This window comes from Gopherus flavomarginatus, chromosome 9 (genome assembly GCF_025201925.1).
Source record: "Gopherus flavomarginatus isolate rGopFla2 chromosome 9, rGopFla2.mat.asm, whole genome shotgun sequence".
In the NCBI taxonomy this organism is placed as follows: domain Eukaryota; kingdom Metazoa; phylum Chordata; order Testudines; family Testudinidae; genus Gopherus; species Gopherus flavomarginatus.
In genome coordinates, this window is record NC_066625.1 from 78,593,740 (window position 1) to 78,611,786 (window position 18,047).

Here is an 18,047-nt window from a genome sequence, read left to right on the forward strand (position 1 = left end):
TCCTTCCATCATGAATTTGATCCAAAATAAAATGGTGTTCTTTTTTCTGCTTTCAAACATCAAAAATTAGACATGTTTGCCCTGGGAGAGGCAGATGGGAGATGATGCTCTGAAATCCCCGTAGTAGAATTTTCCTGGGTTTCACCATGGAAAAGGCTTTTATTTTCAGAGGGGGGAAAGACTGATTATATTAAAAAAATAACTTTTTCTTAGACCATCAGGAAAAACTGATGTATCACTTTCAGGTTCAGCCTCTCCACTATATAAATTACCATTGGACTCCTTTGACTAAGCCTCTGGTCCATAGCTACAGTCAGGTAATGAGGTGTCAAACTGGGAGGAGTTGTGCCTGGAGTTAATAGTGGCTGCAAAATCAAAAGTGTATTTAATTGAGTTTGCAAAACTGCAGCTGCAAAGCAGGAGGCAGGTGCTGAGAATCTGTTGCTGCATATCACCAGCTGGGAGCCCGCATGCCTCAAATCAGAGGGATCTGTTGGCTCATTAGTGCTCTGATGAAATGTTGGTTGCCCTGGATTCGGGAGAGGGACATTCTTAGTGCTTCATTGTGTGGGACTCACCCACTCTGTTCTGCGTTTCAGGTCATCGAGTGCATCACCCAAGGCCGAGTCTTGGAGAGGCCTCGAGTTTGTCCCAAGGAGGTTTATGACATCATGTTGGGCTGCTGGCAGAGGGAACCTCAGCAGCGGCTCAACATCAAGGAAATCTACAAGATCCTTCATGCTCTTGGCAAGGCCACACCAATCTACCTGGACATCCTTGGCTAGCAGTGGCCACTTGTCAAAAGTTCCTGCTCCTTCCTTCCTCCACCCTCCCCACCTCCTCTTCTCCCCAACCCCTTCAGCCCCCAAGCAAACATCTTCATATAAACTCAAGTGCCTGCTACACATACAACACTGAAAAACAAAACAAAACAAAAAAACAACCACCTGTAAGGCAGTTTGGCTTATATATATTTATAGATATATAGATATAGATATATATACCTTCCACACCAATACAGAAAGAAGCTGCTGTTACAGAAACTAGAAGACTTTTAAAAACAAAACAAAAAAGAAGAGAAGAAACTTAAAGTGCTTAAAAAAAAAAAAAAGGAAGAATCTTTTCCCCCATGCTGTGGAGCAGTGAAACATGACCCTGCTGTGCTTTGTGCGCTTGCTCAAGACTCTTGCTAGTACAGAGACTCAGTCCCGGGGAAAAGCTCTGGGAGGAGGCCCTGCCCCATTTGTAAGATACGCACTGAATGTGTGACTCAGTCCCCCCTCCCCGGCATTCGGGCTCTGAGCCATGGCAGTGCCCCTGGAGGAATTTGCAATTCCACCCGCCCACTTTCCCACCCTTTTCCTCCTTTTAACATTGCAGGACAATTTTTCTAATTTGCCAATTCTTAAATGTATCGACTCAAGGCTTTCGGAACATACAGTAAAGGATCGCGGCACCTACGGGTAAACCACTCATGAGAAACAGCCACCCTCCCACAGAACACAGACAAGAGGCACTCAACCTTTCTATTGCCCAGCGCCAATCCTTTGTCAGGCTCTGAGGATCAATGCCGGGGACCAGAGCAGCTGCCTGGGAGAGCCATACAGAGAGCAGAGTTGGGGAGGGGCCTGTGCCATTCTAAGGATGCTTTGACCACTCTTCGGCATGCGGGACAGGCACCCAGCCCATGCGTCACCCCCAAATAGGGGGCGGTTTTGAAAGTAAAACCCTCTGCTATGCTTATTTTGCCATGATAGAGATGTGAGGAGAGCCCCCATCGTACAGATGGGCCAAATTCATCCCTGGCACAACGGCACTGAAATCAGGGCTTTCCCCAGGGATGTGTTCAAAGGCTGTAGTTTGTCATCTGGCTGGGGACTGACTTGCAGTGCCACAGGGGTGCTCTTCAGGGATAGTATGCCATACTGCCCCTCCTCTCTTTCCCTCACCCCCACCATCCACCCCCCTCTCCCTTGGTCCAGTACCTAGTATATCTGCCAAAGGGGTGGGGGGTGCAGGGGAAACAAAGGTGTCTGGTAGATGACTGGGAACCTATCAGCACCTGCCCAGGCCCTGTTGACATTCGCCTCACGTCCCCAGGCCCTGAAAGGATTGATGCATCTGCCTTTGAGTTGCTGTGAAAATGCAGAGGCTGAAGAATAGCTCCACTGATAGCCCGGAGAGCTGGGGGAGGGGAAGGTGGTTCCTTCCCGAGGAGACAGCTCAGCAAATGGCCACTGCAGCCAGCCTTGCATGTCAATGAGGACAAAGGCCTGGCCAAGGGGACGGGGACAACCAGGGGAGGGGGAGAGAAGCAGTCCCTGTCCCATGCCCCCATCAATAAAAGTAATCAACCTCCTGATGAAAGGCTTCCTCAAAGACAGGCTCCTGCTTGAAGCAGGCCTGGGAAACAAACGTTTCTGGTTCATTTCTTATCCGGCTAATGGAGGATGAGGGGAGAACATGCTGCTTGGCAGCTTCAGCCTGGAGGAGCCTGGAGCACGGGAGCTGCTGTCAAGGCAGAGTCTGTAAGGTGACTGCTGCAGACCCAGAAATAGCTTGTTGGGATGTGGCCCTTGTCATGGAAGGAGTGGGGGGATCGTCTCTTCCCTCCTCCCCCCCCCCCCGCAGCATTCCCTGCTCAGAGCAATTGACAGGGCAGGCTACATTCAAGAAAAGATCCTTCTGTCCAGCTGGTGACATAGTTGCGATGTGCTGCACAGAGGACATCCCCATCCCCGCCCCCCTACAGTCACCCCATTTGTCTGGAGCTGTTTTGTTCATGCCTTAAATCAGAGGAGGGGACCCTGGCACAAGGAGAGGAAGTAAGCAGATCCAGGGGAAGGCCTCTCTGGTGCTAGTGGAGCGGAGTCTGCAGGGGCTAAGGCTGCTGGAGAGGGATGGGTGCAGTGGCTTATTTGGCTGAGTTGGTGCTTGCTGTACTAAAGGCATTGGCAAGGGGAGTGGAGATAAAATGTGACTCTTTGGCCTGCCTCACGAAAACCAGGATCTGTCAGTGCTCGGCAGTAACAGGCAAGGCCAGTTCAGCAGGCTCTGGAGTTGGGGCAGCTTGCAGGGCCATTAGTGTTACAATGCTGCATGATTGTGTATGGCTCGCTTTGGATAACAGAACTGAGCTGTTGGCAGGAGGACAGGCAAGGAAGGGGCGCTAATGGCCCCAGAGATCATAGAGATCCACAGTCTGCTGCGCCACTCCCCCCACGCTCTGCATGGCTTTGTTCTCCTGGGGCAGCTGGACAACGGGAGCTGGCTTTGGTGAGAGGGCCATCCAGTCTCTCCCCTTCCCTCCCACCCATTTAACTAACCCTTCAAACCCCTTCCCCCAGTCATAGCACCCATAGACCCCACAATTCCATGTTAAATTCAGAAGCAGCCCACCCTCCAGCCCTGCTGCAAACTAGGGATTTCCCCTCCCCCATCCCACGAGTGGTGGCTTCCCCAAGCCAGCTCTGTGTGTGGGCACCTGAGCAAGGTGAGAGCAGGAGCAAGGAAAGACATCAGGCCTGAATGCAGCATGGATATTAATAACTGGTCTAATGAAAGGAGAGGATGTTGTCCCCTGAAAGATGTTAAGCTCCTGACACAGAGATTTAGGCTGTCACACTGCCCTATTCTTAGCCCCACCAAATGCAATTATGGCATTGGGGAAAGGTTCTTTTGTCAAAGCTTGTTTTGAGTAGCTGCTCAGCAAAAAATCAAGGCAGGGTTGATACCGTGGAATGGAGTCATGATTCCCCTGCTGCCTCTGCTTTGAGCCTATGGGTGTCGGGTTTAGCTTCTGTTTGTTTTTTTTCTGTACAGGTGAGAGGAAATAGTTGCAGATATGCTGTGGGAGTTGGGAAGGACGCTGGGCCAAGTTACAGGGGAGCATACCAGGAGTCTCCTGTTTGCCAGAATTAATATGGAGCCCCTTTAGTCTGCATGGGTGGGTCTCTCACCCACCACAGGACCAGAAGTTCTTGATGGCTGTGAAGCCTGTGTGGTCCCACTTTGTCAAAGTGCAGGATTTGGAGAAACCCATGCAGTGTGCCTCAGAGCAAAGATTGACTCTAGAATGTGGGTGCCTTTGTAGACAAGGGAGGCACAAGTGACTCCAACATTGTGCAGATCCTTCATTTGCTCCCCCCGTGAAGAGGGCTAGCTATCGCTCTGCTGCCAGGAATGCCAGAGCTCTCCCCCAGCCTGGTTCCTTGTGTCATGCCCCAAGGACAGCAATTGGCTCTGGCTTAGGCTTATTTCAATTCCCGTCCCCACACAAGGGCATTCCCATTACTCTCCTCCTTTCACTGAGCTGGTCCCGAATGCCTTGTGAAAGGGGAGGTGGGTCAGACCCAAAGGCAGTCTTGGACCTTAGCTGAGAACAGGACTGTTGCCCTTCCTTGAACTGGCAGTGGGGCACTTTTATTTAGGGAAAAGATTAACCCAGGCAAATCCCTTTGAGGGTTTCACCTAGATGGAAACCTGCTGTTTATAAGGGCACTGGAGCTGTGCTGTGGTTGGCCCTGGGTTGTGGTCTCAGTAACCTCATGTTGTTGTTGTTGTTTTTCCCCATATATTGTGTGGTTTCCAGTTTCTAACATTTAGGTGAAGCGGATACTTCTTGCGGGTGGGCCATTGAGCGCTCAGTGTTTAAATAGGGCTCAACCCCAGCTCTTGAAGTCAGCCTCTTCTTTTGCATGCCTGTATTGTTGCTCACACAGCTCTCTACACTCCAGTTTTTGCACACACCTCTCAGACATGGATGGTCATTACATGCTTTGTATGTGCAATCCTGATCACCTGGCACATGCATGTGAGTTCAAGGTTTTGAATTTGCATGAACTTGGGTGTGAAAAATGGTGTGCAAAAACTTCAGTGTGGAGGAATACATGTGCAAAAGCAAGTGTGAAAATGTTGGGGTTCCATTATAGAGGCTGCTTTTGAAAATGTGATCCTCAAAGGTCCGCCGACTGCCTCTCTCCTGTAGTGGGTAGAATAAGCTGTCTCAGTGAGACAGCGCTGGGAAAAGGCCTCATAAGGAAGGGGACAGTATTACAAGTTCAGTGCACTACTTGGGTTAAGTAAACCATAGTTGTATTAGAAAGGGCTAGTGTTATATTAAATCTCAAGTGGTGGTGATGGTAGAAACTGAAATAAAAAATAAATTGTGTGACTGGGACTACAGGAAAATGAGGCTATAATTCTAGGCAAACACTGGCAAAAAAGCAAAGGTCACTAGCAGGCAGGGGTCTGAACTGTGCTGTGTTGTGAGCTTTTCTGGGTCTGAAATACCAGCAGAACAAGGCCTGGGCAATATTAAATCTTTCAGGGACAAAGGCAGGGAAATCCAAAGCTAAGGCTGCTGTTTTCTCTTCCGAAGAAAGGCTTTTACCTGTCAGGACCCAAGTGCATTTGCTGCCTAATATGCCAGCAATACCAGCAACTGTAACTGCAGAAACACAGAACCCGGGTCTCGGCAGATGAGTGAAGAAGGAATTGATTTAAGCGCTGCAGTTTGTTGGGTGTATCTATTTGTCATTGGTGAGTCTGCATCTAAAGTGTGTTCTGTTCAGAGCTTGGAACTTCGGCAATTCTATTACGGTTGCGTATTTATTTTTATAACGAAGCATTTCACTTCTGGCACCCAATGGTGACTCTCATTTTACAGGCTGAATGGAATATGTTGCATTCAAGCCTAGTAGCCAAATGTACTGACAGAGAAGGCCCTCCTCGCTCTCTGCAGGTAACTTTTACACCTCAGGGTGGCCTAGTACCAGGCTTTGCCCTCCTCTGGGGCAGCTGTGCCAGTTTACTAGACTGAGACTGTGGCCCATGCCCAGTGCCTTCCTGTACAGTTACATATGTCCACCTCTCCTGAGGCTCAGCAGCTGGAGCTCGGTCACACACCGCTAAATGGGAAGCTGGCAGTGGTGCCATGCTGAGGCCTAGCCTACAGAAACCTGACTGAGAATGTGAGGGAGAGCCTAGAGTATCTGTCATATGAGGATGTGCCAGTTTCGGGGCAGGGAAGAACCAGTTGTTGAGAAGAGACACACCAGAAAGGATAGCTTGCCCCATTGGCTTTCCATTCATCGGGACTTGGTTTAAGACGGTAGTATTTTTTGTACAAAGAGGGGGGAGGATTTAATGTCTGACAGGATATTTAGCACTTGGGTCATTCACCTTGCATGGGCCAGGTCTTGGCTGTGAAGCAGTCCCTCCTGTTTACCAGGAAGAGCCTGGGTTGTGTTCTATGCTGTTTAGTTGCTTCTCTCTGCTTTTGAGATGCCTCCCAGTTTCTCTAAATGTGGATTTTCACAGGCAAAGGGAGCTGATGGGGTGGGGCGGTTGGCCGTGATCGGGTCTGATGTCTCCATACAGTTGTGCCCTGCGTATTGTGGGAAGACAGGATGCCCATGCCAAGAAAAGCACTAGGCAGGTACATGCTTTGGATCGATGCAAAGACACATCCCCAAATGCTCTGCTGTGCTACGGTGTCCTTTTAAGGAACAGGATGGGACTGCACCTTTGGGATGAGTATGCTGTCGGCTTGCAAAGGAGAAGAAATTGCAGGGGGAGCATGCTACTTTGTGCTCCATTAGCATAATGGCTAAGTGGAGAAACTTGCTTAGCTCTTCTCCAGAATCACTGCTAGAAACTGTGCTCCTGGCTGGGACCTTGCGGATCCTGGGTCTACCCGAGTGAATGTGTACGAAGACATAACCTCCAAGCGGGAGACCATAGTGTCGCAAATGGCACAGGCGTATGTAGTCTCTGCTCCCAGTGGGATGCAGATGTAACAGTGCGTCCTTCAGTCACTTTCATGCCCCTAGTTCCTTGTCTGTACATTAGGCAGTGGAACAAGTTGCCAGCCAAAGTGGTGGAAGTCTCATTGCTTGCGACTTTTAAAACTATGCTAGAAAATTGTGGGGAACAATCTTGCTTGGGACCCCAGGAGACAGGCTAAGTGACTTCATGGGTCATTTTCATCTCTAGCTTCTGTGGTTTCCCACTGGCCACAATTTGGCAACTCTTCTTTACAGCCTCTGTCTTCTAAAACAACCAGCTGTAACATTCCTCAAAGGAAATGGATGATTATCACATAACTCCCATTGACACTCAGGGATCCCCTATGGGAACTGATCTCCCAGACAAAAAAGTGACTGACCTTAAAACCTGAAGCCAGAAGTTTAGCAGCTGTTCTGAAGAGGCCTTTAGCTGCAGAACTACCGGCTTCTTAAGACAAGAGCCCAGCAGGAGATGACTGAAATGCCTCTGTGAAGGAAATCATAGCATTGGGAGGTCTGATTTTTTTTTTCTTTTGCACATGCTGGCTCTCTGTTGGTTTCCAACCTCCCAGATCTTTGCTGCTTGATATTTAGATAAATGAAGTTGCTGCATTCACTTCCTTCAGAACAAATAGTACTGGCACAAGGCCTGTGATTTTGCTGGTGTAGGTGTGATAAGATTCCCTCAAACCCCACCCCCTGCCACCCTACACACACACTTTTCCTTTCTGTCCTTGTAGTTCTCTGGGAGTGACAAACAGACTTTGTAAACTGAGTGAAAGTCTTAATGTGAGGTGAATCTGAAGACCACAGTTTGGACTTCAAACAGTGAGAAAATTGGCACTGAATGATTCCGCACGCAAAACAGAAAACTTTCATTTCCTACAGGCAGGATGGAATTGACTGTTATATTAAGACTTCAGAAGGAGCACTGCCCTGGAGTAATTTCACTGCTGTCAGGCAATGTTGACATCTAGATTAACCTCTGTGCAGTGAATTTTACAGCAAAGCTCATTGTGATGCGTGTGGGATATCTCCTGTAAATCCCAGCTGAAACCAAGGGTGTCCCACCCCCCTCTATGAGAAGAAGGGGAAGAACCTGGCAAGCTACTGTGTTTCTTTTACTTCAGCAGAACACGGCTCTGACCTCGTCCAGGCCATTCCTGCTGAGACAGGCTTTCTGCTCTGCTAAAGTGACAGGAGTTTTAGCCCATATATTTTTTTAATCCCCCCAAAGTATTTAAATCAAGGGGATGAAAGGCTCTTTGCTATTGACAGATAGGTTCTGCCATATATCCACAAGCAAACTGTCATAGTTAAAAGGAACTGGTTAACCAGTAGCTGTTAGTGTCTCTCACTGATTAACTCCAAACTAGGGCATTGATCAGACCTGATATGGTGAGTAATGCCGCTCACTCTCACAGCTTCTGCCAACCGGCTGCATCTAGTGTTAACCAGCCAGCCCAGAGGCTAACTATTTAAACTATGAGCACTAGACAAAAGATGCAGGAATTAAAGGAGTTCACATAGTTCATTCTGCAGAAGTCAAAGGCCATTGCAAGAGAAGTCTCCAAACTCCTTATTTCTTTGCTCTGGCTGTTAAATCCAAACTGCAAGGTAGGAGCAAGTACCCCTGGTATTTTCTTTGAGTAGCTTCAGGAGCAAAAGTTTCCAGGGCTGAGAGGTACAGAAGCGGAACTGCCTTCTCCTCCCTTGTGTGCTAGAGACAATGCTCTCAGCAGGCATTAGTAGGTACCCAGTGAAGTCACCTAGTTCTTTTGATTACCTCTGTGTAGACAAGCACTGGCAGCTGGAAAATGTCAGGACTTGAGGGCGTATCCTGCATTCTAGCTATTCTTTATGCCTTGCTCTTCTTGTTCATCTCCAAACTCATATATGTCTATAATCAATAGCAAAAACTCTAGGCAAAAAGGACAAAATGTCAGGCTCTCAGTGGCAAACCCTCAAGGCAAAATCTCCATCATATTTTTAGAAATTCCTTTCATGAAAAAAATCTTTGTTAAAGAAGTTTATTGTTTATGAAGTGCTCTGAGATCCCTGGGTAAAAGTGACTATAGAGTCAAGAGCTTCATTTTCAGAGGTAGCACATGCATCATTAAAAAAAGATTGATGATAAGACAGAAAATACGATATTGCCTCTATGTAAATCCATAGCACACCCGCATCTTGAATACTATGTGAAGATGTGGTCACCTCATCTCAAAATATATATATTGGAATTGGAAAAGGTTCAGAAAGGACAACAAAAAATATTAGGGGTGTGGAACAGCTTCCATATGAGGAGAGCTTTAGTAAGCCAGGGACTTTTGCAACTTGGACAAGAGATGACTAAGTGGGGATATGATAGAGATCTGTAAAATCATGACTGGTGTGGAGAAAGTAAAGAAAGAAGTTTTATTTACCCTTCTCATAACACAAGAACTAGAAGCCCCCAAATGAAATGAATAGGCAGCAGGTTTAAAACAAACAAAAGGAAGTATTTTTTCACACAATGCAGTCAACCTGTGGAACTCCTTACCAGAGGATATTGTGAAGGCCAAGACTATAACAAGAGTTTAAAAGAATTAGATACATTTGTGGAGGATAGATCCATCAATGGCTGTTAGCCAGGATGAGCTGGAATGGTGCACCTGGCCTCTGTTTGCCAGATGCTGGGAATGAGCGAAAGGGATCACTTGATCATTACCTGTCCATTCCCCCTGGGGCACCTGGCATTGGCCACTGTCAGCGGACAGGATATTGGGCTAGATGGACCTTTGATCTGACCGAGTATGGCTGTTCTTATATTCTTATGCAGCTGCCATTGACTTCAGCTGGAGTTGTGTATCTGCAGCATCTCTGAAAGCAGACCTATAAACTCTTTTTTTGAACTTTTATGTGCTGTCCCCACTTAGAATACATCTGGAAGGGTTGCCTCCAAGGTTACAGAGAAGGTCATCGTGTCATTTTTGACTATGGAAAGAATATGATCGACCAATTTAACACCAAAGAAAATCAAACTCGGTGGCCTCATGTGAAAAGTAATCAGTTTTGTATTTTGCTTTGGACATCCATGCATTAATATTCTGCAAATATGATTTCCTCTTTGTTTGCATTATTGATGCTATAAAATGTCAGACACACTAAAAAACAAACTAAAAAAACCCTTCAACAACCCAACCTTCAGGGTTTAGAGTAATTTTGCCTGAGTCACAGATAAGGTGGTTGTCGTTTTTGCTTCTCATGGATATTAATACACTGGTCACTCAATCTACCGCTGACTTCAAAAACATTCGCTTTGCTAGCTGTGTTTCAAAGAATACAAAACCCTGACATTGTTGTGCCCCAGGCAGGAAGTCAAAAGTGCCCAGGGTGAAGTACCACTTTGTTATGGTTGGGTTTGTGACAGGCATCCCCTCTCTCATAGGGTCTGTTGCACCTCTGAGGTTCCCAGCACAGCACCACTTCACGACCATCTTTGTTCCAGCCAAGAAGGACAGGGAGTGTCTGTCCCCTTTTGTCAGAGCCATTCTATCACTTGGGGTTGCCCTTGAGCAGTACTGGACTCCTGCCTCTTGCAGTGATAGGTGGATATTATAACTCCACAGCACACCAGCCCTTAGTTGCCCAAAAATTGAGACATAATCAGGAAGGGGTGACCTGTATTATTTTCAGCCGCCATCTAACTACATCCCAGAATCTTAGGCACTTGTTTTCACGAGCACTGAATGGACATCTTTACTGTGCTGTCCACAGTGCACCCTAGATTTTTGTGCCAGAAAAGATATAGGGAACTCAGAACCCATCCCTGTGTTGGAGGAATTTAAATTGCTCCTTCCAATGTGCGTCTTCTTGAATTGGCTGAAGATGAGTTTCACTTGCCCAACAACTGATTTACTTTCGTCCCTCCCACTCCTCCCTGCCCAACTCACTAAATAATTTTGTGCCATTGACAAATGTCACATCATTATCCGCCCTCCATCCCAAGTCATTAATAACTAAATTGACCAGCACCAGTCCTGGCCTCGATGTCTGGGGTTACTCCGCTATTAACATCTCTGTGCAATAGGAAATGCCCCGTTACTCTTCCCATATGCTCCCTGCTTCTCCTTGTTTGTGTTTGATCCATGGTAGGACGTTACCCCTTCCTCTGGCTATCCAGTTTCCTTATTCACCTCTTATGAGGGCCTTTATCATAATCTTTTTGAAAGTCTATTAAAATGATACAAATGTCTACTTTATCTATTATTTCCTTCCCTCTTCCAAAGCATTCTCAAAGGTTAGAGACAAAATTGACTCTTACATAGGCTACGTCGGCATGTCCCTGCCTTGTTGCCTTCATCTGGGGGCTTCCCAACTATTATGTAGTTGGCTTCCCGATGCTTTTTCCGAGTCCTACAATTAGAGCTCCCCATCTCACTGAGGTCTTGAGTAAAAATGGAGGTCAAATCATACTCTGCTGGCGGGACCTTCTGCACAATGTTGTGGGGAGGAAATCTCAGCAAGTTTCTCCTTGGATTTTTGCTCCAGTGATAGCATGAACAGGGATTTGGGGGAGGGAGATAAAAGAGCTCCCAGTTCTGTAACCTCCTGCTGAGATTTCCACATGGAAATCTGGGAGCAGGGCAGAGGACACTGCCATGGAGAGCAACATGTCTCTTATTCAGTCCTCCTCCCAGCCCAAGCCTCTGAAGTCCACAGAGTGCCTCGGCACAGAGGTGCAGCTCAGGTGCATGCCCACAGCACAATTATGGGGAATTTCCAGTTGTGCCCTGCCACCTCCAGTGAGATAGGAACAAAGGTAGTAAAAGTCCCAGAGTAGAAAGAGTTCTGGCTTATGATGTTTTCCCCACAGGGATGATTTAGTTTCCTTTTCTAACTCCATTATTTAAGACACAATCCCACAGTAACTATAAACATGCTCTGAAATATGGAATGAGTGTGAGGAATCTGTTTGTTTTAGTTTTTATGCCTGTAATTTCTCTCGCTGAGAATTCAGCTGTTAACTCAGCCCCCAGCTGGTTGTTCTGATTGGAAAGTCAGTCAGGACCGATTCCTGATGGGATCTGCTCTAGTCCATCCTAGTTCTTACATGCTTGGGCTGTGGCAATGGAAATAATAAGCAAAAAGGACTGAGTTATTGTTACTGTGTATAGACCTGAACCCTCCACTTGCTGCTGGGCTAAAGCCTGATAGATGTTGAGCACCACAAGTGTTCACTAGAATCAGAAAAGGTTGTGGGTTCTGGTTGCCTCTTGAGATCGTTCATTGTGATGTTAGGAGTAGAGTTTCAGGGAAGGAGGGGGTGAAATTGTACAAGAAAAAAAATGTCAAACAAACAAATTGGCGTTTAGTGCAACAAAATCCACAATTGTACATGAGACAAGATTGAACTCATCATATTCTCCCTAACAAGAAAGAATATTTGCTACAGAGAGAGGAACGATTCTCTGTCCCAATAGCTTTTAATTTTGTTTTTCTTGTTCTTCTGCTAGAGCAGAACAAACCATGGCTCACAACATCTTTGAAAGCTGGAAATGAGGGTGAAAGGTGGGGTTGGGAGCGCATGCTAGCCTGATCTTGTTCAGTGATGTAGATGGGTAGCAGCACAGCGTCTTCCCAGAATCAGCCCCTAATCATCTGGCAAAAGATCCTCCTCGCCCCCAATCTATTTTGTGCTAGCATTTTTCACAATGCTGTAAATCAGTTTTATCTCTGAGATTAAGAGACAAAAGCAGCCACTAATCTGGGGATCCTGCTGTATTTTAAACCGTTAGAATCATTTCCCTGCAGATCAAAACACCTGCCTAAGGTCAAGAAAGGCGCTGATGGAAAACCAAGCAATGAGATTGTTTTGATGACCTGTCTGCACCTAAATTTTTGCAACATGTTAACCACAGCCGCCAGGGAATTCTGTGCTGAGGACAGAGACACCTCCGACACCGCAGAGATCAATTTCAGGCAGCTCCGCTTAAGAACGGTGGGTGTAATAAACGTTATCGGAGGCAGGCTGTCATGCAGTGTCTGCAGCTGATGACTGAGTGTTTAGTCTGTCAGACTTGTTCTGGTCTCTGGTTTCAGGGTGGCATGTTCTTACTGGCATCTAATTTGGGGCTGTGTATTCAGCACCATGGACAACGGTCACCTGCTAGAATTGAGTGAAATTTACAGGCTCTCGCCTAGCTTCATCTCGCACAGGGCTCTGTTTTTCTCCCCTTGTTTCTAAGCGCTGGTGGTGGTTTTTCCTAGTGGCTGCTCTTTTGTGTGTGCTTTGCTTATCCAACTCAACATGTCAAGACTCCCCCCCCCCACCACCACCACTGCTGTACCTTGAACCTGCTGACATTGGGTCTGCTCCTAAATCAGTGTGTTCTTCTGTATGCATTAGGACTACTTGGGTGAGTAAGGGGGGCAGGGCTGGATCTGTACATCTCCCGCTCTGAGAAACAGGCCAGAGAGCTCTCAGAAGAAACGGCTTGAAGATTAATAGGGATCCATGCAGGTCAGTAGTTCTCAACCTGCAGCCCAATTAGCACACAGCTGTGGCTCATGTGACATCCTCAGAGCCATACAGGTAATATATATATATATTATGTGGATGTGGCCCACATAACACAGAGAGCTGCGTATGCAGCTCACAAATGTAAATAGTTTGAGAACCACTGATGTAGGCAGTGGTCTGGCTCAGCTACCCTGGCACTGATCTAGGACTGTCCTGGCACTTATTGAAGCCTAAATGTTCAAGGACCTGGCGTTTACTTTGGAATGATATAAGGATTTGGCCCAATGATGAGAGACAAGTTATAGCATGTCTAGTGTATGAAAAGGGAACATAATCAGAGCATGCAGCTTTGTCCCGATTGTTTATGTGGGATTTCCCCACACACGCATCTTTTCCTGACACCTAAAAATTTCAACGTTTGCTTTGTCCTAAAAGATTTAACCAAGTAGAGTGAAACTACTGGAACTTCAGTGGAGTTACTCGTGATTGTCACCAGCATTTGTGAGATCAGGTTCAGGTCCAGTGACAATCAAAAAGCACTAGGCCAGCTGGAGATTTTGAAGCGCAGCCTTTAATCTGCTTTTTTTAATTTTAATATAAAATTGTCATATTGCAACAGTGCAAGGAAATGAGTACCTACCACATATTAGTGAGCTTTTTTTTTTTTCTCAGACTCAGTGAGGTAACAACATGCAAAATCCCTCTCAGTTCAACTTAGTGGCTCTGTGCTTTTTTTCACTCTAACAGCCCTGCCACTGCTCTAAGACCAAATGAAGCAGATAAACTCCATCTTAAATGGCTGATTCTGCAAGCATCAAGAATAATTTCCTTCCTTTGGGCAGCTTTGGAAGTGATCAGGAATTGTAGCTCCATCCCCAGCTCTTGGGTAGGGATGGGCTACCTGATTCAGGAAATGGAAGATAAGAACCAGCCAGAAACTTAGCTCAGATGTGGAACTGAACCTTCAGATTGGTTCCTGGGAGCACGCTTTCGTATCTTCCCTCCCTGACCCAACAGGCCCACTGACTTGGCTGAAATCCATCTTGGGGTTTGACAGTTGTGTGTTTCCTCAAGGCTGATGATGAATGTTGGGGACACCCGGGCAGTAGGACCCTCAGCACTTTTATGATCTCTGATCACACAAGAGAGAGAGAGAAATTCAGGTCACTAATTTTTGATCAGTGAAGAGCAGGGCCAGGAGGAGGAGTTGAGAAGTTGAAGTGGGAGAGGTCTGGTTGGCATAAAGTAGAGAACTGGTGCCATAAGGAGGAGAGATGCCAGCTGGCAGTAAGGTCAAGGAACAGTATGGGGTTAGGGAGCCTGCTGGATTTCAGGGAGAGGGAGTCATAGGGCAGGAGGAGTATATTGGGAATTGAAGAATGGGGTGTAAGAGGGAGGCTGTTGGAAATCAGAGGGCTTGCTTTTCAGGAGAGGGGAATCCTGAACAGGGAAGTCTTAAATGTTGGGAGGGAGGAGAGAAACCACAGGTGACTTATGTCCATTTGAAGCAGCTTTGAGGGCTCATCTGGACTTCCCGTCTTGTTGGGCTTCTCCCTAATCTGATCGTGGGTCCCTCACTCAATACCTTACAAACACCAAAGTCTTATTATTGTATATTCCACTGTCTCATGGTTCTTGCCTAGCCACAAGTGGGTTGTTTTGTTTGGGTTTTTTTCCCTGTGTGAAAGGGATTTGTTTCTTCAGGTGAAGTGTCCTTTAAAATTCCAGCTAAATCTGGAGATAATTTCTTGCATGAGCAGCTTTTTATAGATAGGCTTAAAGCAGAACAAAAAACCTTATGTTAACTAAGTGCTATTTCACATAATGTGTTCCATGAGAAATGAAGGATTTCCTGCCTTGTAAATGATGTACATTGATGTAGTTCATACTGGACACTTGGGTCGGAGGAGTTGTGCAAAAAGGTTTCATTATCTGAAGGATCAGCTGGCACCTCGGACAGACGTGAGGGGAGACCAGGATGTATTTGGCAATGGAATTTAGGTGCTGTATTCTCCCCCTCCTGAGATACTAAATACGTGATGCAGTGACAATGGCTGGAAGTGGTGTGTGTATGTCCAAATGTCCCTCCCCTCCCCCAGTAGGGATGTATAATTCTCAGCATTTGAAAAATGGACCAGCTCTCAAAACAAATCTATTCACCTGCCTCCATTCTCCAGATATAGATGGGCCCTTGATTGGGGAAGAACTGCGGTGGTATACACAGGCTGTTGTCAGCAGCAGTGACGCTAGCCATTGGGGAGTGATGGCTCTGCTCCACTCAGAAAAAAAGTGAAAGTAAAATCAGAGTCCAATAAGTTAGCCTTTGTCCCAGCTCCTGTGCACCTCTGTTCACAGCTACTAATGGGACAGAATGGCTCTGCCAGGTGTAGAATTCCCCGCACTGGTGCCCTGGACTATACAATTCACATTCCAATAGGGGGCTAGGCAGCAGCTGGAGCTCACCCACCAGCCCAGCAGCTGCCACAGAGCACTGAGGGGTGCTGTGATGCACCCTTAACTTGTGAGCACATGTACAGCCCTCCCCCAATAGAATTTTGCCCTACGCAGCCTCTGGTTGGAACTCGACCCCGTCTTTGCAGACACTTTGGGGGGAACATGGCCTGCATCCCAAAACAGGGATGTTTGACTGTTTTTTTACCAGGCTAATGCAAATATCAGTTAACGTTATTGAAAAGTATGAACAGAAAACAAAATAATTCAGTGACATTTGCTGGATTGAGTTGTTTGTTTTTACCCATTATACCAATAAGCTACAATTGTGGCCTCTTTGGATCCTGTTTTAAATTCCACATCTGGGTCTACAATGGAGGCCATCACCTCCCGATACTTACCCACTATAGGAATCATCAGTGGTGTCACCCAATTAAGGAGTCAAAAATGAACTATGGTTCTCAACCCCTTCCATATCACAACACCCTTTGCCATACCAGGACCCATCCAGAACCTTCTCTTCTGTCAAACTAGGATCCCCTCCCATGGGACAGTATGGGAAAGGCAGGGTGATGGCACCCCCTGGAACCTGTCTACAACAGCCTTCCTCCCCAGGAGCTCCAACTGCTAAGGGGAGGAACTCTGCTCTGGGTATTAGCCAAAGTGAGTTCCCCGGTATCCTCCTCAGTGTAATTTGGATTGAGCTCTTTCCTACATTGGGGTGGGGGGCATGATTCCATTACAGTTTTAGACCCATAGAAGCCTTTTACAAATTTTTAAAAAGTGTTTGAAATTGAGGTTAAGGGACATCTGAAACGCTGAGGTATTTGCTCTTCCCCTGGATCCTCTCCCCACCCTTTTCTTCTCCTTTCCCCCCTCCCCAGCCTCAAAATGAAACAGAAAATTATTTTTTTAAAACTATTGATAATTTATGTTTAGTACAAAGGATGATTTAATGGCATCACCAAAGGTCATTCCATTTACACGTTCCTCCTCAACCCCCTAGCCCATTCTCCCTACTCCAGCCTGTTGCCCCCTGTCATCCACCCCACACCACAACTAAAGAAACACAAACACTGGAGACCATTCCAATTTGGTCAACAATTGTTGGAGGACAGAGTTTTAAAAAAAATACTAACCAGCCACCACAAAATGAAACCATGTCCACCTTTCAATCCAATAGTCAACTGCTGCAAATAAAAGACGAACTCATTTCTTAACTTTTGTTTTAAAAAAAAAGTCTTTTATAGCTATATGTCTGAGCGTGTGTATGTGTATATACACGCACCTGTGTTCATACACACATACACACACACACCTCTCTATCTCTCTAATATAAATATATTGTACGTTAGAGCTGTAAATATTCCTTGGTCATGTGTCTGTCTTCTTCATAGTATCATATCCTCAGTGTTATGTTAACAACTCCATTTATTGATTGATGAAACTGTGTGTAGAACTGTACCCTCTTGACATAGTTTATGTAGATCTCTCTTCTCAAATAAAGTACAAAACAACCATTAATTAGGCTTCCCCCCCCTCCTCTGTCTGCCTGTCATTCAGCTTTCTTTTTATGAACATCACCTTTGATCTTTTATGTTCAAGTTTTAATCACAAGCTTGAGGCAGGAATTCTTGGGTGAAGTTCTTTGACATGGATTTTGCAGGTCAGACTAGAAGATCCTAGCAGTTACTCCTGGATGTAAAATCTATGGGTGAAATCCTGGCCGTATTGAAGTCAAAGGGAGTTTTGCCAATGAGGGCCATAGGACCAGGATTACACACTGGGAAGGGCAGAGTATTTTTCATTTAGTGGAAGCTCTGATTTGGGAGCATGAGATAGCAGGTTCCAGAGAAAAATACCAGTTTGCTGAACTACTAAACCCAGCCTGATTCACCTGATGGGAAGGGTGTGAACCACCATCAGTCAGTGTTCCTCTCACCCAGGTTTCTAGCTCATGAACTAGTTAAACCCAGACAAAGTCTTTATTAGAGAAATTCCATTGTTCACAGGTCCCTTGACAAATGGCTTCCTTCTCCAGGCAGGGCAAGGAGGACACATCTCTGACACTTTCTTGGGGGCACTTAGAATTCTGTATCACTGTGTAACCCTCCCTTTCCTCCACCATAGCGCGAGAGAGACCTGGTGGGGCTAAACTGGATGTCAGCTCCCTGTCATCCCAGTCTGTTAGCCAGCTAAACAGTCTCCTCTGAAGCTCTGCCAGCCTTCACTTTGTGTTGCAGGTAACACTTGGTGTACTCCCATTCCCAAACACCTCAGAAGTATCTCCCTGTAGCGTCCAGTCT

At 46.3% G+C, this 18,047-nt stretch overlaps 1 protein-coding gene across 4 annotated transcripts in view; it reads left to right on the forward strand.

The window, feature by feature from the left end:
- The window catches only part of NTRK3 (neurotrophic receptor tyrosine kinase 3), a 338,382-nt gene extending 325,013 nt beyond the window's left edge, over nucleotides 1-13,369 (forward strand). For all 4 annotated transcript variants that reach the window (XM_050967400.1, XM_050967396.1, XM_050967397.1 and 1 more), the window contains one exon: nucleotides 600-13,369. In XM_050967400.1, the coding sequence (XP_050823357.1) occupies nucleotides 600-785 (186 nt within the window). In that variant the 3' untranslated portion in view covers nucleotides 786-13,369. The remainder of the gene's footprint in view (nucleotides 1-599) is intronic.
- Nucleotides 13,370-18,047: the final 4,678 nt, after the last annotated feature.